This window comes from Pistacia vera, unplaced genomic scaffold (assembly GCF_008641045.1).
Source record: "Pistacia vera cultivar Batoury unplaced genomic scaffold, PisVer_v2 Contig437, whole genome shotgun sequence".
NCBI lineage: Eukaryota > Viridiplantae > Streptophyta > Magnoliopsida > Sapindales > Anacardiaceae > Pistacia > Pistacia vera.
The window spans coordinates 373,070-393,716 of NW_022196265.1; the positions used below are offsets into that span (position 1 = coordinate 373,070).

At 37.0% G+C, this 20,647-nt stretch overlaps 2 protein-coding genes across 2 annotated transcripts; both read right to left on the bottom strand.

Annotated features, from left to right (window-relative positions):
- Positions 1-17,048: 17,048 nt before the first annotated feature.
- On the bottom strand, positions 17,049-17,632 carry LOC116144061. Its single transcript, XM_031429518.1, has 2 exons — positions 17,445-17,632; positions 17,049-17,322 (listed from the first exon to the last, which is right to left on the bottom strand). Exons 1-2 carry the CDS (start codon positions 17,630-17,632, stop codon positions 17,049-17,051), a joined length of 462 nt encoding a protein of 153 aa, XP_031285378.1.
- A 30-nt stretch (positions 17,633-17,662) lies between these two features.
- Positions 17,663-18,559, bottom strand: LOC116144062. The gene is made up of 2 exons (XM_031429519.1): positions 18,224-18,559; positions 17,663-18,082 (listed from the first exon to the last, which is right to left on the bottom strand). The coding sequence occupies exons 1-2, from the start codon at positions 18,557-18,559 to the stop codon at positions 17,663-17,665; spliced, it is 756 nt and encodes a 251-aa protein (XP_031285379.1).
- Positions 18,560-20,647: the final 2,088 nt, after the last annotated feature.

A 20,647-nucleotide genomic window follows, 5' to 3' on the forward strand; every position in this document is an offset into this window, starting at 1 on the left:
AGGATTTCACCCAAAGGATTATATCAAAGTGTTTTTCGAATGATTGCAATTGGATGGTTCAATCGAAAGTGGAAGGGACGATTCACATACTACGGATCCATGGTCGGTAAAATGTGACATTGTAAGGTGATGGGTTATCAAGTACCATGAAGGTGGTTTGGAGTGTTAAACCCTAGATATGGCTAATATTCCTACAGGGGGGTGAATAGGAATCAATAAAAATATTCGCAGAATAAAACTTATCAATACAAGTATAAGCAAATGATGAGTTTATCAAAATAATGTTCAATAACTAAACTCAACAACTAAAGTATGATAGAGATAATGTTAATGAAAATGAGCAATAAATATACTCAAGAGAGAACAATAAATGCAATCAACTTATAAGCAATATATATGAACAATGAATGCATGAACAAGTGTAATAAATTATGTTCAACCAACAACTATGCAAGGAATAATAAAGAGATGAGAGAGATAGAAATGCTCAGAGATTTATAGTGGTTCAGAGCTATATCCAAAAGCCTCCTACATCTACTTCTTCAAGGCAACCTCTTTGAAGTTCCACTAGAATTGAGTTTCACCAATACAATAGTTTTCATAAGGATTTTTGCCTCACATAGTTAGATTTACATGATTGCACCTAGTTTTACAGGATTTTGCCACTAAAGAAGTATTCAAAGTGTTTTACAAATGATTGCCTCTTAAATATAGGCTTATACATATAATAAGAATAAGTAAACTCTCAAAGGTTTACAAGATGAGTACAAGTGAGAGTATTTGATTTGGATCTTGAGCTCTAGGGATTATATGAGAATGTTTTCTAATTTAGTATGACTCTTCTCTCTGATATTACCTAAAAATGTCGAGCTTTTATAATCCTAAAAAGATTAGCCATTGTAGCATTTAATGTAGTTTTGATAAAGTCTGCAGAACCCAGAGGAATGGTCGTTTCATAATCGTGAACAATCGTTCTTGAACCAATGGTCCTTTTCTCAGATCTAGGTTGACTAGAATGGTCATTCCACCATGTTGTATGATTGTGCAAGGACAACGCACGGTCATTCCACCATGCGGAATGGTCACATCCAGATGCTCTTCCAAATCCATTTAATTTTCTAGAAGCATGAACGACTTCTTGGAACGATGTCATGCAAAACTCTTCAGATATGAACAATCATGCCAATTTTGAACTTTGAGTTTTGACTTTAACCTTTGAAACAAAGTCAAGAGCGCAAAGCATTCTAACTTGACTTTATAACTTGAGCACACGATTGTGTAGGCTGGTCATGCGAGTGCCACTCAACTTGGTAGAATGATGAATGACTATGAGGAACAATGTCGTGCAAAACTGCACGTTCATTTGGGCAACTTTCTTCTATGGAATGGTTGTTCCTTGCTCGCGCATGGTCATACCTGTTAGTGTATGCCCTAAGAACCAACATGTTGTTGGTTTCAAGACATTATATGTTGTAATGTATTATAAATAAAAGAAAGTGTTCTTATTTCACATGTTGATTTTCTGCTTCATTTATATTATATTATATTTAATATTGCATGTGAAATGTCCAGATGACACGGATCTTCAGAAGATCAAATTATCAAAGAATTCCATACGCAAGTAATGTTAATTGGGCAATAACATTGCATAGTAGGCATGTTGAATGTCTCCATTGAATATCATGTGATGGTATTAGTGTGGGTGATTATAAGAGGTATGTCACTAAGGCATTAGCATGGATAAATGATTAGTGAACTGTTTATCGAATATGACTGATTATGATGAATCACATGGATGTGGTCAATGATGCATCGTAGGATTGTGCTAGTGTACCACTGATCCTTAGACTGAGACATCACGGTTGGATTCAACATAGGATGCATATGGTTCATATGGTGTATAAGCATGATACTAGTCATGTCTTGTGTAATAAGCCGGTTTGGTCATATGTTATTCATGTGCAAGGACAAGTGATGGTCAAGATGGGATCCGTTAACTCAAAATAGTCCAATCTCGAGTTCCCAGACGAATGTCAATAAACATTGGAAAAGAGAAATCTCTGGCCAGAGTATAATGAATGTCAGATGAAAAGAAGTTTCATGTTGATGAGTTCCATTGTATCGATTGACAAGTCGATTAAAGATTAAGTTAAAGGTTTTGACATACCATGAACCATTCTTAATCGGGATTAGATAACGGAGGGATTTGACTACACGGTATGTATGATCAGAATGGGTTCATTGGAGTTTACACTTCATTGTGGTTTAGGGGTTATGAAACATTGCTAGACGTCTACCATAATCAGTGGGAGTTTCGATTATAAAGAGTTATAACGAAACATATCAAAATCTAATATTGGGCCCACAGCTAGATCACAGTGAACCAAAATAGTCACACATAAAACCAAGCTCAAGGAGAGAGAGTAATACATATCATTAATCAGATTAATGATGTTCAGACATAAATAGTTGCATCCAAATTAATGTATTGGTGAGAAATGATTATCCATGGATAGCTAGCACTAACCAAGGGTAATAAGGATTTATTAAATATTATTATTGAATCGGATTCAATAATGGGGACAAAAGTGCATTGGTTTTATTCTAAAGAGTTAGAATATTTAATGGGGTTAAAATTTGGGCTAATTATGAATTAACCATAGAACCAAGGACTTGACATAAATGCTCTTTTCCAAGATTAATTTTAAATTGTTTGAGGACTTCCCAAGACAATTTAAAATTACACTTTGTGCCCATGGTATATAAACCAAGTGTTATACCATTTTCATAGAATTGAAAGAATTGAAACAAAAATCACTCTCTCATTTTCTCTCTCACTCTCTCGGCTCTAGTGTTTCACTTGGCGGAGGAGTAACTAACACCAATAACTTAAGAGCCACCAAAGACGATGTTGCAAGTGGACTTAGGTATGGGCTCTATTGAGGGAGGGATTCTTGATTGTTGCATTGGCTATTGGTACTTTTTCCCTTCTCGGTCAGGAGATGTCAAAGATCGCCTCTCTTTAGTAGTTTTGTGACTCCGAGTCAAAGAGCTATGCAATCGGCGGTGTAATGGCCATGGTCGTTGTGGAAATCACACCACCTAAAGGTATCACACTTTGCACTCATGTTTTTAAGTTTGGCTGGCCATTTGACGATGTTACTCATACTCGTCATAGTTGCTATGACTTGGGACTGCTCGACACTAAGGTTATAACCAGTGATCCTGCTTTGGTAAGAGGGCAAGGGTGCTCATTTGGTAGGTTGAGCTGATTGGCCGTCTACTAGCCTTCTGTTGTCCCTATTGGGATCTCATCTGGATGTGGGGTATGATTCAATGGGCGGGTGTCATGGCGTCGGTCAGTTCATTTGGAACGATGATCATCATAGGTTGCATACTTGATTCAATTAACCTCATCCTCCTCCCACCTTACCTCAACCAAGGCTTGAGCTAACACATCTTCCATAGTGGTACAATTAAATTTGGTGAGTTCCTCGTAGGGTTCACCATCAAGAATGAGTCGTTTTTTCTGAAAGCGTCAACTGCTATCTGTTGGTTCTAATAAGGAATGGAACTTTTCTCTTTGTTGAAGCAGTGTAATACCCGAGATGTCAAAGGCATGTTCCCAACTCAAAATAGTCATTTAGATGTAAGTTTTATGTTAAAAAGCATAAAATCTAAATAAGGGCAAAATAGTCAATTCATTTGGAACGGTATGAATCAATTATCTGTAAAAGGGTATTAGGGGCAAAATAATCATTTTACCTATGGATAAGCATTGAAAAAAAGTTAAGAATGAGTAGGCATAATTGCAGTTAATGGTACTAATTAAGTAATAATTATGTCTAGTGCCAAATGAATAAATTGCCCTTATATGAAAAATTAAGGATTTATGAGTTAGATAATTAAAATAGTTGGGCCAATAAGGTAATTACATATTATAAGGGAGATGAAAATGAAAATTCAATAAATTTTATCCATAAATTTCGTTCAAGGGAGAAGAAGGAACCATTTTCTTCAACCTTTCACCATTTTCTCTCAAATTCCACCGCAACTTCTCTATTCCAAGTTTTCTCTCTCTAGAGATCAAAGAAGATTGGCCTAACTTTCTTCAAGGGAGCGAGAATTGTGGGGAAACTTCTTCAAAAAGGTAAGGAAGAACCTCCCATGACTTTAGGATTATGCAAGGGTTGTAGATTTTAATGAAACCTTAAATTACGGATTTAAGGCATAGAATTAGTTGATGGCAAGTGTAGTTGAACCCATTAATGTTATTTATTGCCTTGAATTCATTATACATGATGTTATTGACATTTATGTTTTATGAGTTGTTATATTTAATTGAAGAAGATGAAGTATTGCTGTTGATTGTGGCAAAACTTGGAGGATACATAGTGGTGAATAGTAGCTATTAGAAGTGATGATGTGTTGTTTGCATTAACTTACAATGTTATAGCAATGATGCGTGATCATGGGAATGAGGCTTTACACTTCCTTTAAGATGTTAAAGACTATTAAGGGGAGGTTTAGTTGATCCATAAATTGACATATTTTTTAATTGTCAATAGAAGTTGATATGGCATGGTTTAATATGAAAAATTCATATTTGGTAAGTTTAGGGGTTATGTTAAACATGTTTCAGTATTTCGACCATAACTTGCGTTATCAAAATTGAAATGAGATGATTCTTGAAGCATTAGAAAGTTAAGACATAGCCCTATAACTTTTATGTTTGGACAAGAGCCAATTTGTTTGAGAAGTGGATGGAAAATAGCCTAAAAAATAAACTTCTGGTTATTAAAATTTAAGATTTAACATAATTAATTCTTATGATTATGAATTGATTATTAATGTATTGTTGTAATTAAGCCATGTACTAATGCTTACCCATTAGTTTGATGATCTTTGAAAGATATACATGGTCATGGATGTGAAATGGCATGAAGATACAATGTAATATATGTTTTAAGATGATGAATGTGAGCAAGAGGTAATGTAAATGAATTGATAATCCATAGACAAATCAAAAGTATTAAGCTCACAAAAACATGTATTTACATGCCATAAGATGTTAGAGATGCATATAGACAACATGGAAAACGCATAAACATATCCTCATGTGCCGGTTGAGGAAAGATGAATATATGCTTTAGATGTTAAATAACGCGAAAACACGCCTCCCAATGATATGAGCTCTATATGAATTTGAGGCTAGATGATATGAAGTTCTTAAGACGCCAAGAAAAAGTTTGATTGGCTAGATGCTGGATGATTCATATGCATTTAGTTGCATTACATGAGTTATGTTGTTATTTACATCATGAGAAGTTTTGTACTCATGTTAGATGATATTTAGTTGTTATGTCATGACATGTGATGTGTGCACTATGTTTACATGCTTGTATGTGTACACTTGATGTTTTATATGGCCATGGGATAAAATGATGAAAAGTATATGAATTAGTAAGAAAAGGGAAGCATACCTAGATGTAAAAGATAAGCGGTGTGTTAATAAATATGTTTAAATGAAGGTCGGAGAGCATATTTAGAGTAAAATGGATCATTCCTTATTGAGCGATTAATGCTCACCCTTTCGTTGTTGATTTCTTTGTAAGTATACCAGAAGTGAATGATGCTAGAGACAGCCGGGCTACACGTGAGAGGAGATGATTTATTGTCATCCTAAAGTTTTTATCTTGATGTAAATAGTGTAAATGATAAATGTTTTTTTGAAACACCTTTTTGAAGCTTCCAACATATGAATGAAAATGACATTAATATGTTTTGATTGATTGATGCCCAAATGAATTTAAGTTTTTAATATTTTTTGAAGGTATAGATTTTGATCTTGCAGTACATCTTATATTAATGTTTCAGACATTATTATTATTCTTACACAGGTTTTCTAAATACAACTCGTTCCCCAGACATGAATTTGTTGGATTCCCATTGAGTGATATTCAAAGGGTACTTGACTAGGGAAGGGTTTTATATTTGGTATCAGAGCAAGTATTTTGTTTCTTTAAAAATGGTGTTTTAAGATGTTTTCTATTGCAGAGTCATGCATTTATGAGAATTGTTGACAGTAACCCTCATGTAAAGTTCTGCTGCTTTGGTCGTCCAATCGCTATAAGTATGTTTACCAAATTTTAGGTAAGGATTGATTTAGATGACTAACCTTATATGTGTGACTGTCATAGTGAATAAATATAAGGAAAACAAGGAGAAAAAATCTAGGTCGCAGTGATGCTTCGAATGCACAAGATGTTCCAATTGCACTTGAAGCTCCTAACCCAACAGCTACTACTTTAAGAGCTTCGGGTTTAGATGTTGCAACATTGGAGCGTATGATCCAATAAGTTGTTAATAGAGCTTTAAGGAGAACCTTGCCGGAAAGTACAATGTAATCTCTCACTAGGCAAGTATTCACTGAGGATCCTATAGAGAGAATCTAGAGAATTGCTAGCTTAAAAAGAGTATTCGTCTAAAATTTTTATCCTTAATCCAGTTATAAAATACTATTACATAATGACCATTTCTCACATATATAAAAATAAAAAGAATTATTTTCTAATGAACCGGAAAGCGTGAAGATGTTTTTTAAATATTATTAATACCAAAAATACATACATAAATCCACATTAATTCCTTTACTATGATAGTGTGTGCAATCCTCTTGCCAGCTTGATGTCTCCCGACCACTACAATCTAATACCTGTAAAAATAAAGAAAGCAACAAGGTGAGCTATAAATACTCAGTAAGTAAATCAAACCTAACTGTGCTCTTACTCCACTGTCCCCGTTTTCGCTGTACTGCTTCTAAATTTCTACTTGCTTTCTCCCTTTATTCTCAGGTGTCTACTTAGCAGTCTTCTATTTTTTTCTCAAATCTTTCTAAATCTTCCTAGTGCTATGCCATTCTTTATCATTTTATTTCTCTTCTCTTCTAGATTACATCTTTCAATTTCCGTCTCTACTCAACGAATCACTAAGTTTCCTTACTATTTGTCATGTTTCTACTTTCTATTCTTTTCTAGCATGTATCTAATTTCTATTCTTTTCTCGTATATCTCTGATTCCTTTTCTATTCTCGTAGGCTTCTATTTTCTTTTCTTCTCCATTCTCATGGTCTTCTATTTTCTTTTCTTGGCTAGTCAAACATGCAATGATAAAATAAACTCTTTAACCTATGCATAAATGCATAAAATGCAATGCACATGAAATGTCTGATGCACATGCAAATGATCATGTTTGTATTCTTTTTGAAAATTATTTTCTAATTCTTTTTGAAATTCTTTTCTTTTTTCTGTTTGCCAATCGGACTAGGCAGAGGCATGGATTTGGAACCCTGGCCATGTGAGCGTATTCTAAAATTCTATCTGGGTATAGTCCTCATTCACATGCACTTCTAGCGGATTGTACAATTCTGTTTTCTATTCTGAGGCCGCTCACTGATGGCGGCGTGCATGTGTAAATCTAAAAAATAACTAGCTAGACATTTTGTAATAATTTTAAAATTTTTGAAATACATGCTATGCTATGTCATGTATTTATATGCTGTCTATGCATGATCCCAAAATACATGTCTGACTCTGGCATGTATTCTATTAATTCTATACCTTTCTGGAAAGCCCAAAGTTCTATTCTTGTAACATGCTTAACTTAAACATTTTCTATTTTATTCTTTATTTCTGAATTCTATGCGTCGTGTGTATGTACACAATTCTATAATTTCTACATAATTCTGTAATTCTTCAATTCTATCATGCTATGTAATATGTACACGTACACAATTACATTATCTCTCACAAATTCTACTCTTCTATAATTCTATTAGTGAGATATTAAAACGGCCCAATTCAACTAGGGAATGAATTCTATATTTTGGGCCATCTAATTTCTTCAATAAAAATCTATGCCACAACTTAGGTATTAAGTCTACTAACTTGCCCCATTATGCTACTAGATTTTCTCAAATATATATCACATAACCATGTCATTAAACTACTCTCTAATATTTTCTAATGTTACAAACATGCCTTGTACAACTTTCTAAATACAAATTTTAATGCCATAAATTTGCATTCTCTTAACATAACCATCAACTTCAATTGTTATACATGCCCTTCTTTCTTCTTTTCTTTTGGCCACATTCCATACATTAATCTATATTGCCATATTAATCATTGTAAATACAATCTAACATATGGCACAACATATATATTTTGGCTAAATTCTNGGAGAAGAAAATATGGAAAGAGGGCTGGTTTCTAATCCTAGAGAGAAGAGAGAGCATTTTGTCTCACTAACGTGAACAATACTCAATAGGTTCACTATTGTTGTTGTTGATAGGTTTAGTAAAATGGCTCATTTTATTGCATGTTCTAAAACCAACGACACAACACATATTGCTGATTTCTTCTTTTCTTTTGGCTACATTCTATACATTAATCTATATTGCCATATTAATCATTGTAAATACAATCTAACATGTGACACAACATAGATACTTTGGCTAAATTCTAATTTCTTTCTAACGTTCTTAATTAAAATTTTGGCCAATACAAAATATTCTCAAGATCTTTTAGCACAATTCTATAGCTCGTAATTTATAATAAGGCATGAAAACTATACTCATACCAATCGATTTCTAAAATGGTCACGTATTTAATGCATAAACTAAACTTCTATTTCTTTGATATTTCATTTGATATCTATATTTGGGAAAGCTTTTCTATTCTTTATACAATAAAATCACTTATTACATATTGTTTGTAACTAATCTCAAAACAAGAAACAACAATATACTCATTTGGCCAAGCCATTATTTGGATGATCTTTCTAATTTTAAGCATACAAGCTTGACAACTTATTGTGGCATATTGTAATATTCTAATATAATCACCCATCTTTTACTATCATCAATACTGCACTATTGCAACAATTTAATATGCAATTCTTGCCATCACTTTCTAAAGTCATAGGTTTCAAAACTCATAATTCAATGACAACATACAATATGCCATTCAAACTAATGGTAAAAGTTCAAGCAACTTGAACCATGCACTAAAGGCCATTCATTTCAATAAACTAACATCTAAATTTTGGCATAACAAAATGCACTCTTAAACATTTAAACTTATACTTGGTCAACTCTAATACAACCTTTTACATCAATTCTTTCCTTTCTCAAACAATACCTTCAACGATATTCAACAAATTTATGCATGCATTTCTTTTTGAATTTTCATCAAACAATTTACATGCACATACAGGTACTTGGTTGGCCAGACTTCCACATCTCTCAAGTACCTCAAAATTGGAGCAAATCATCATTCCAACATTCCATCAATACTTCTTCCATATTTCATCTATAATTCGCCAAATCATCATTCCAACATTCCATCAATACTTCTTCCATATTTCATCTATAATTCGCCAAATCATCACATACAAATGAACTACTCTTCATGGCTCAACTTTTACACATCATTCAAGCATTTAAATGGCCAACAATTCTCACCATACATCATATACAACCATACAATAATCAACAATTACAATTATGGCTCAAAACAAGGCTTAAGTTTGATTCAGTTATCGTTTTCTTGCAAGAATCCTTTTCTTTGCTTCCTTTGCTCACTTTCTCAATTGATTCATGCTAAAACACATAAATTCATGAGAACTCATACTTATAAAACACAAATCACAAACTTTTGCTAAAATTCTTTACTTAGAAAGCCATAAAATGAACATATATCCACTTAGGCATGAATTCTCATGTAATTCTCTTGGAAGACTTTGAAGAAATGGAAGAGAAATGGAAGAAGAGAGTGGCTGGCGTTTTTGGTGTTCAAATGGTTAGGGTTTTTTCAATTGAAGCCTTATAATTATATATAAATATATTCCCATTTTTCTCTTGCACTTTTATGATAATTTCAATTATGCCATATGTGCATTTACCGATATATCCTCACTTCAATGGATTTATCATGTTCTTGGTCATTTTCACATTCCCATATACAACTCTAATTATAGTGAAAAGACCATTTTACCTTATCTTTAATTCTTCCTACTTTACAAACGTATTATCTCCATCACATCACGTGTATTTCTAACCTTTCTACACTCTATTCTCATGGTAGCACACTAATAACATTATATTTTTTATACTCACTTTTCACTGAACACTGATTTATGTGAAATGACCATTTTGCCCCTATTGAAATTATGGAATTCCTGTTCACTGGTTCATAGAGTTGCCTATGAAGATTTATATAGACCTGTTCCAATGATCATGCAATTTTCTATAAGTATGTGTCAACGTCGCTCCAATGGCATGACAAGCTGCCGATGTTCCCCAAGTGAAGTCAAGACGTTCCATTTAGATGTTTCACACCTTGACAAGTTTTGAGACCCAGCTTGAAGACAAGTTGAAGTACAAGTTTCAAGCAGAACGATCAGTTGCACTCAAGATGGTTGGGAGTATGACTTCATTCCAAAAGTGGTCATGGCTCTGAAATTTTATGGATTTTAAGAAGCCAATGGACTGATCGTTCCACAGGTTGAATGACCATTTGCGGTGGTGGAATGCCTACTCATGATGGTGGACTGATCATTCCACAAACCCTAATGAGCGAAAGATCCATTATCTGGGGAATGATCATTCGTGATGGTGGAACGCCGTTCTTCTAGGTACTACCACTTTTCAAAGTTGCATTAAATGTACCAACGACCTCTTTACTTCAAAGGGGAGAGACAAGCAATAAATAGAGTGTTTTATATTGCAAAGAAAGATAGAGAGAATATTAGAGAAAAAAAGTCTTATAAAAAAACATTAACATTATCCTTGAGCTAAAAGTCCAAATCATTCTCTCTTGTACTAAATTAAAACCTTTGAGAGTATTGTTCTTATTATGTGTTTAAGCTAGTTTATAAGGCATCTACTCCACAAACATCTTGTGGATGAAATCCTTGTAAATCTAGAGGACAAAACCTTGTCAAAATATTGTAAGAGGCAAAATCCTGTCAAACTAGTGTAAAGGGCGCAATCCGATTCTAGTGGAACTTCAAGGAGGTTTCCTTGAAGAAGTGGATAGAAGCTTGTGGATATAGCTCTAAACCATATAATATTTTTGATCATTTCTTCCATCTCAACTCTTTTTTGTTCCTTGGCATATATTACTCGAACAATTATCAGTTGTTCTATTCATTGCTCATATTTTATTGCTTTCTCATTATTGCTCACCAGTTGTATCTTATTGATCATTGTTGAGTTGTTCAATGAATAAATATCTATATAATAGGGATGAAATAGGAAAGAATCTGTAGAATAGGAAATTAGATTATTATAGTTTATTATGTTACAATTATAGAGTAATGTAACAGTATTATAGATTGACTTTTTTTCAATGTATCAAGAAATACACTAGTAGTATTCCTTCTATTTTCCTGGTTTCACATGAAATCAAAGTTAGGAAATCAGAATTTTTAAACTGTGTATTTTCTTGTGTTTGTTTTCCAGCGAAGCTTAGATTGTTCCCTTTCGGTGTTGGATCAAAGATCTTCAACAACCAGTCTGCTCGTCCTCTCTCCATTGGAAAACACTAGGAAGCATTTTACATTCACCATGCATGCGCCTCATGCGCCAGACATTTCTTGGCAACTTCTTCTCTGATCTACATCTCCGGTGAGCATGAGATCTCACCGCGCCACTAGTGAACTCAGATACACCGCGAGTAAACCCCTAAATTTCCATCACGTAATGCCATCCGACATCCACCATTATTGTTCCATCACTGTACATTCTGTTATTGTCTGTCATTGTCCACCATTTTCTGTTGAGATCTGTTTCTTTTATCTCACAATGGCATCTTTAGACGGATCAGCTCTAAATCAAGTTCTTTCTCCTTTTTATCTCTCTCCCTCCAATCACAACTGCTAAATTAATAGGGAGTGCTAATTATACCTCTTGGGTTGCCTTTGTTGAATTGTGGTGTATGGGACAAGGCTTGGAGGATCATTTGACCATAGGCTACAAATGTAAAACAAATAATTCTACTTGGTTTAAAACTGAGCTTGTTGTTATGTTAGTTATTATGCGAACAATGACCTAACAACTTTCATCCCATTCAAAACTTTCAAAACCTGGTTGAGGTGTGGATGTCAGGCTAGATACTTTATACTAATGATGTCCAAAAGCTATTTCTATTGTGTCCAACCTGGTTAATTTGAAATGCAGGATTTGGGCAGGTCATAATTTCTTGGTAGGATGGCCTCTCTTAAGGCGGAATTTAATTATTGTTGCCCACGAGCAAGTCTGCAACAAAAGATTTGGCGCAACAAGAAAGTTTTTCATGGTTCTGACCCTTATTGCTATCAACATGATCTTACTCTGTACGAGAGTATATTTTGGCCAGTGCTACTGTGCCTTTCTTGATGAAGTGTTCGCCTTCTTCGGCACTCCTCTCGTAGTGTTGTGGTAGATCTCCCTTGTTGATCTTCAGTTGTGGCTTCTCAGTCTCAAAATATTATAGAAAAGAGCATGGAGACCCATGGTGGCAGGGGAGGGTCGACCAAGTATAGTACTGTAATCGGTGGGGACAGCCAGGGTAAAATATCAAATTGCATGGTCGCCCTACTATGGCCACCAATGTTGTTCAAATATATCACTCTGATCTTCCTCAGAATCCTTTGAGGACACATTCAGCCATCCTTGACTCTCACTAGTGTTGATTATGAAGAATATCTCAACTATCAAGCAAATAGCAGTATTCCTCATCTGTTGCCTTCAAGTCATTGGGTAATTCAGTTGCATGCCTCACTCAGTCTTCCCCTTTACGACCTTGGGTACTTGATTCTGGTGCCTCTGATCATATTTCTAGTAACCCTCATTTACTTTCTCATCTCACTAATGCTACATCTATGCCTTCTGTTACTATGGCTAATGGGTCCAAAACAGTTGTTAAAGTAGTGGGTCATGCACATCCACTTCTTTTCTTGGCCTTAGATTCTATTCTTATATTCCTAATTGTCCTTTTAATCTTATATCTGTCAGTAAACTTACACGGTCTTTAAATTGTTTTATGACTTTTTACAATGCTTCTATTATTATACAAGACCGAGACACGGGATAATGATTGGCACAGAACATGAGTCACATGGCCTCTCCTCTACCAATTCAATTTACCTTCTACCCCTATAGGATGCACTGTTTTTGAATCTCCTGTTCTCCTTCATAATCGTTTGGGTCATCCCAATTTATTGAAGCTTCAAAAGATGATTCCAAGTCTATCGAATTTATCGTCTTAAAGTTATGAGTAGTGTCAGCTTGGGAAACATTCTCATAGTTCATTTCCCAAGCATGTCAATAAAAGAGCTGCATCCCCTTTTGAGTTAGTTCATTTAAATGTGTGGGGTCCTTGTCGTGTTTCTTCTATTTTGGGTTTTTAGCATTTTGTTAAATTTATTGATGATTATTCTCACTGCACTTGGTTATTTTTAGTGAAAACTCATTCCGAATTATTTTCCATATTTGAATCCTTTTGTGCTAAAATTAAGACACAATTTAATACTATTATTCATATGTTGTAGAGTGATAATGCTCGTGAATACTTTTCTACCCCTTTTAAAAATTTCATGTCCTCCCAGGGAATCCTCCATCAGTTATCTTGTTCTTAAACCTCACAACAAAATGAGGTTGCTGAGCGTAAGAATAGACATCTCATTGAAGTTGCCCGCACTATGCTTTTACACAATCAGGTTCCTTTCTAGTTTTGGGCAGACACTGTGCTGACTGCTTGTTTCTTGATTAATCAGATGCCTTCTTTTGTCCTACAAAACAAGATACCTCATTATCTTTTGTTCCTTGACCAATGTTTATTCTCTCTTCCTCCCTGTGTCTTTGGTTGCACCTGTTTTGTCCACGTCTTCTCCCTTGGTCAAGACAAACTATCTACCAAATGTATTTTCCTAGGCTACTCATGTCTTTAAAAAGGTTACAAGTGTTACTCTTCCACAACACATCGATATTTTATATCTGCTGATGTTACATTTTTTGAGTCTTCTCCCTTCTTCTCTTCATCTCCAGCAGAACATGACTCTATAACTGAGGTCCTTCCCGTCCCATAAATTGCTCCCCTTCTTGGTTAGTCGTTTGAGTTTGTCCTTGTACCACAATGTTCTTCACCTACGATAGAGTCTCTTCCTACAGCTGATATTCTTGTTCCTCTTACAAGTACTAATATTATCCCTAATATTGTTCCTAAGTCTCCTGTTACTACTCTTCCTGCTCCAGGTTCCTCTCATGCCATGATCCTTCCACCTGATGATCAATTTCCCATTGCAAGTCGTAAGGGAATGCGGTCCACTCGCAATTATCATCTGATCTATAATTTCCTTAGTTATCATCGCTTATCTTCGCCATATTTTGCTTTTCTGTCCACACATTCGTCTGTTTTTGTTCCCTCCCATGTTTATGAGTAGTTGGCTGACCCCAGATGGCATCAGGCAACGATTGAAGAGATGACTCCTCTGGATAATAATAGCACTTGAGAATTGGTTCCTTTGCCTCCAAGCTAGTTGATTGTTGGTTGTCGCGGGATTTATAATATTAAAATTGGTCTGGATGGCTAGGTTGATTGATTAAAGGCTTGTTTGGTAGCAAAAGGGTACACTTAGACTTTTGGGTTGGATTATTATGACACATTTTCCCCTATGGCTAAGATCTGTCCACTTGTTCTTATCTATGGCTACCATCCAACAGTGGCCTCTTTACCAATTGGACATTAAGAACGCATTTTTTCATGGTGAGCTTCAAAAAGAAATCTATATGGAGCAACCGCATGGCTCTATTGCTCAAGGGGAGTCTACCTTAATATGTAAACTTCATTGCTAACTGTATGGCTTGAAACAGTCTCCTCATGCCTGGTTTGGATGTTTAAGTACCGTCATCCAAGAATTTGGTATGGTGCGGTTTGAGTATGATCATTCAATTTTTTTTTTTTTGTTAAGTAAGTAATAATATTAAAAAAAAGAAGAGAAGAATGTACAAAGGCCTGATAAAGGGCGACCAGCCTATTTTGGGACATGCCCCAAAATAGGAATCAAAGGAAACAAGCCTACAAACGGCCATTCACTCTTGGGGTAAATCTTAAACCAAAAAACCACGAAGAAAGCAAGGAGAACAACAACAATTCCACCTACCATAGGACACCTCCCTAGGTTAGGATCATTAAAAGAAAACCACGATATCAAACTCGTTACAAATGATAGAAACACAACCAAGCAAAAACCATTATGTGTAACTATCCGTAATCCAGTCTTCAAACGGTGTCGGGAACTTGAGGAACATCTTTGAAAATAGATCTGGGTAGGCCCCAATCATTCGCCAACACTTTTGATAACATCAATTATGGTGAAGGAATCCTTATAGTCACCCCTAAAAATTCGTGAATTTCGCTCCCTCCAAATCCAATAAACCGTAGCCCCTTAACAAAGCCTACCCAAAGTGAATTTTAAGCTCTTACCTTTCCATTTCCTTGCCAAATAGGGGATGTAATCATGCCAGCGTCTAACCACATAGCCAAGGTTAGCAAGCATAAGGATCTTACTCCAAATAGACTTAGAAAAAGGGCATGCAAAAAATAAGTCGTCAAGAGATTCCATAGATGAGTTACAAAGGCAACAATGAGCGTTAGTAATAGCCCCATACCTCATAAACCTTTCCTTTGTAGGTAATCTCTCGTTAATAGCCATCCATAAGATCATAGAGTATCTTGGGATAGCATTTGAGAACCAAACCAAGTCACACCACTCAACTTTTGCTCTCCTTCCTCTAATTGCCTCCCAAGCCGATTTGGTAGAGAAATCCCCCGAAGGTGAGGGTATCCAACAAATCTTGTCGTCAACATTGGAAGGTGTGAAATTCATAGAAGTCCTCATATTAATAAGAGCCCAAGAATTGGCACTTGGCCACTTCCAATTGCATCCATCAATCACAGAACTCACCTTAGCATCCTTAGCAATCCCTGCATCATAAATAATCCTTTCCCCGTAGACGGAAACAAAGGGCTCGTTCGGGTGCCAGTTATCAAACCAAAGAGAGGTGGTGTTACCATTGCCAATGTGACATTTGATATTCTTTCTAGCCATTTCCCTATTTTTTAGGATATGTCTCCATGACCATGTACAATTTTGGGGAATGCTTATGTCCCAAATGCTTCTATTCCTCAAAAGATGAATTCGGACCCAAGAGACCCACAAAGTATGGTTTCTATGATTGCACAGGTTCCAAATATGTCTTAAAGAAGCAGCGAGGTTCCATTCCTTACATTTCATAAACCCAAGCCCGCCCTCATTTTTGGGTACACAAACCTCCTCCCAAGCTATTCTTGCTTTGTGTCTATTCATATCAACTCCGGACCAAAGAAAAGCTCTCAACCTAGCATCAATTTCCTTCTGAATTTTGGAAGGAAGAATAAAGAGAGACGACCAATAAATCTGGATACTCCAAAGAATCGACTTAATCAAAATAATCCTCCCCGCATAGGATAAAAACCTACTTCTCCAAGTGATAACCGGAGCCAAGATTTTATCCAAGAGGGGTTGGCAATCCCCAAAGGTTAACTTAGAGGTAATAAGGGATACACCTAAGTATTTTATGGGTAGAGTAGCCTAGGAAAAACCTATCAAACTTAAGAGTTCCATCTTCTCATTGTGATTCACACCAGAAAGGAAGATATTACTCTTATCGGGATTAGCACTCAATCCTGACCAACTTTCGAAGGTAAATAAAGGATTCTTAAGGAGAGATAGAGAAGTACCTTCGGCTTTACAAAAAAGCATGAGATCATCCGCAAAACAAAGATGAGTCAGCCCCATTTCTTGCATGTCCAATGAAAACTAAAGTTTGTATTAGCTGCCACTCTATTCAAGAGCCTCGAGAAAACCTCCATAGCAATAACAAACAAGTAAGGGGATAACGGATCCCCTTGTCTCAGCCCTCTAGAGCTCCCAAAGAAACCCACCAGCTCCCCATTGATTACTACCTAGAACCTAGGAGTAGTGATGCATTTGGATATCCAATTGACAAGTACACTTAGGAATCCAAAGTTCTTTAGGACTTGTAAGAGAAACTCCCAATTAACCGAGTCATAAGCCTTCATTAAATCAACTTTCAAGGCACACCATTTCTCCTTGGCCGAAGCTCGATTGTAGTTGTGCACCAGCTGTTGGCATAACAGGATATTATCTCCTATTCTCCTATCACCAACAAAGGCTGCTTGTGCAGGATCAATGAAGAGAGGTAAAGCGCTCTTAATTCTATTCGCAATGATTTTGGTGATACATTTATAAATAATGTTGCAGCATGAAATGGGCCTATAGTCCTTTCACAAAGAAGCATTATCACACTTGGGAATAAGAGCAATTGAAGTGCAATTTACCTCCCTAAGAAGCCCTCTTTGAAGAAGTCTTTAATAGCCATAGTCACATCTTTGCCCACCACATCCCAAGCTTTCTTGAAGAAATAGGCACTAAAACCATCTGGTCCAGGAGCTTTGTTATCGCCCAAACAAAAAAGAGTGTTCTTGATTTCCTCATCCATCACTTCGGTAATCATCCCATTAGCCATATCACTAGTGATGCAAGGTTCAATAAGTTCCTATAAGCCTCGGTAGTCGCTCACACCCCTCGGCTCCTCAAAAACTCTTTTAAAGTGGCTGACAATTTCCTCCTTAATGCTCAAAGGGTCTTCAAAAACCATGCCATTATCACTCTTAAGCTTGGTGATTCTATTTCTATTCTTGCGGCCATTCACAAACTTGAAGAAGTAGCTTGTGCTCGGGTCACCCTCTCTAAGCCATTGCACTCTAGATTTTTGCCTAGCTAATGACTCCTCAGCTCGACTTAAAGATTTAAAATCAAAAGTTCTGGCTTCTTCCTCACGAATAAGGTTCTCTTCAAGAGGATTAGTGGCAAGAGCATTCTGCACCCTTACGAGGTTTTCTCTAGCTTCAATAACTCTTGCCGAGATATTCCCAAACTCCCTCTTGTTAAACACTTTTAATGCTGCTTTGACTCTCTTCAATTAAGTGACCAATTGATACATAGGGGTGCCCCTAACTTCTTCTTCCCAAGCCTTACTAAAAATGCTAATGAAATTTTCATGGTGAGCCCAAAAGTTGAAGAACCAAAAAGGGATTTTCCTTGGTGAAGACATAACCCCACACTCAACAATACAAGGAGAATGGTCCGAAATGCTTGGGGGGAGGAAATTGGCTATGGAATTACCAAACACGCAGCCCCACTTTTCATTCACAAGAGCTTGATCAATCTTAGTAGTAATCCTATGCTCCCCCTCTCTCATAGTACTCCAAGTGAAAAAGCTACCCATAAACCAAAGGTCCTCAAGCCTAGTCTCATTACACATATTATTCAAGTCCGAAACATAATTTCTCCACCTATAGGAACCCCCAATTTTTTCATGCCCAAATCTCATCGCATTGAAATCACCCATAATCACCCATGGTATTTCCTCAGAATCTTGAGCTTTACCCATCAAGTCTCTCCATAAATCTTTCCTTTCTAGTGGACCATTAGAGCCATATACCAACGAGCAAACAAAGATAATAGAGTCCAGAATAACAACCTTACCATAATGGTCTTGAGCCGTAGATTGTAAGATTCGAACACTCACCAAACTAGGCTTCCAAGCAACCCCAAAATTCTAATCCGATTAGGGCCGACAATAGTTATGGATAACACCAATCCCCCAAAGTAAGACTTAGTAACCTCAAAATTTGGTTCACCCGAACTCTAGTTTCCAAAATACCACAAATTGCAATGTTATTGGAAGAGATTAGATGTCCTAACCTTTTTTGTATTCAACAGGGGAATTAAAAACCCTTACATTCCACGAGCAAGCTTAATCGGGGACGGCTGGGGCGCTAGGACTTCTCTGCCTTCTTGGGTATATCTCCTCCTTTGGCTTGGAATGATTTTCTGTTTCCCCTCCTTAGATCTTCCTTTCAATCTCCTGAATCAATTTCCGAAATCTCACAATAGTACAGCGAAGTAGACCCCATTTTCACTCGACCCCTCATGTTTCCCCAGGCACCCCTAGGGTGGGGTTTACTTCTCCGCCGTTGTCACCACACTTAGAGCATTCAACATTTTGCTTTACTTCACAATCTCCCTCTCTGTTAGACACTACCCCGATATTATAATCCCCTTAACACACTTATCCACAATCATCACCGCACTTTGATATGTACCCCTGTTAAGATCGCCCCGCTGGAACATTCACCCCACTCATGCATTCTCACTACCCTCTTCGCCACTCTAGTTCCCCCCATTATCCAGTCCTATTGCTGACTGGAACCACAAATTGATTCTGTAGGGTTTGTTTACTACTGTGACCTCGACTCATAATTGGGCCTGCTGTTTTTTGCGGCTAGAGCTCTCGCCCACGTTATTCACTTGCCACAACCACGTCCTTGACACATTCCTCCTTCCTCTTAGTCACCATCGCCCATTCTTGAGTAAGATTATCAGATTCTGTTCTCGGTGACTTTCCTTCCATCACGAGGGGCAAGTGACATGTCCTTCAAGATCCAAAGTTACACAACAGGGCAGCCCTCAGTTGTCCAATAAAACTCCACACTATGTTTACAAACATCACCATTCGGAGGCCTAGTCTCATGCATTCGGGAATGACGAAGCTGTGTCATTTTCAACACAAACTCTTGCATACATCCAATCTATCCCCCTGACCCGTGCTCTGGTGTTTATGTGTCTGTTATCATGTAGAGGTTTTCCAATAGCGCTCGCACCATAGCTTAACCCTTTAGCCGTCCAAAACCCCAATAGGACTCCCTAAATTTGCCCCAAATCGCGCACTAATCCTTCACCTGCCATTTTTTAAATTCGGAGCCATTTTTGTTAAGTAAAAGGGGCTGCCCCCAATATGGCCAAAGGGCCCCCCTTTCCAATGGCCCTCATCCCTGGAGCTCCATTATCAAATTTCGAAGATAAAGCCCCCAACCCCATTTGAGACAAACACCAACCTTTCCGAAGCAACTTCCCAATTCTCATCGATAAAACCTCACAAGAAAGAATGGCAACCTTCTACCAAGGCGAGACCGACAAGACAATTTCCCCAGTTTGTCCCCTCCCAAAATCAGACCACCTCTTTAGGAGGGTATAACCCATTCATCCCATCATCAAGATTTTCGGAGCAACAATACTTCCATAGGAGCACCGGATTTCGAACAAATAGTTTTCTCCAGGATGCAACCATCAGGCTTTTTCAATCCCCATCCCCCTTTTCCCCCCATAGTCCACAACTCCACTCGCGCTTCCTCACCATGCATCATACGATGGGCACCTTGAATTCAAACCGCGCATTCCATCGCAACATTCCCCACCAACCTTATCAATCTCTTTCCACACACAATTGTGCTGCTTCTAAACACACCCACCAAACTCTGCCTCACTTGTTTCAAAGAAATTCACAAGAAAAGGGACCCATGGGAGCAAAGTAGGCTTTGGGAAGGTTTCTGAAGTTTGGGAGGGAACGAAAATTGTTTTTTGTGATGGTGCAAGGTCGGTGACGTGAAAGTGCTGCGTGAGCATATGGGGGACGTGC

Bases quoted from the DNA above. Each gene is read 5' to 3' on its own strand.
- LOC116144062 (XM_031429519.1), bottom strand. From the start codon at position 18,559: ATGGGTAAAGCTCAAGATTCTGAGGAAATACCATGGGTGATTATGGGT. The intron at 18,083-18,223 runs GTTATGTCTTCA...ACTTAATTGAAG, and splicing joins CTTGTATTGTTGAGTGTGGG to AGAGTCAAAGCAGCATTAAA.
- LOC116144061 (XM_031429518.1), bottom strand. From the start codon at position 17,632: ATGGCTAATGGGATGATTACCGAAGTGATGGATGAGGAAATCAAGAAC. The intron at 17,323-17,444 runs GTAAATTGCACT...CATTGCGAATAG, and splicing joins AAAGAGGGCTTCTTAGGGAG to AATTAAGAGCGCTTTACCTC.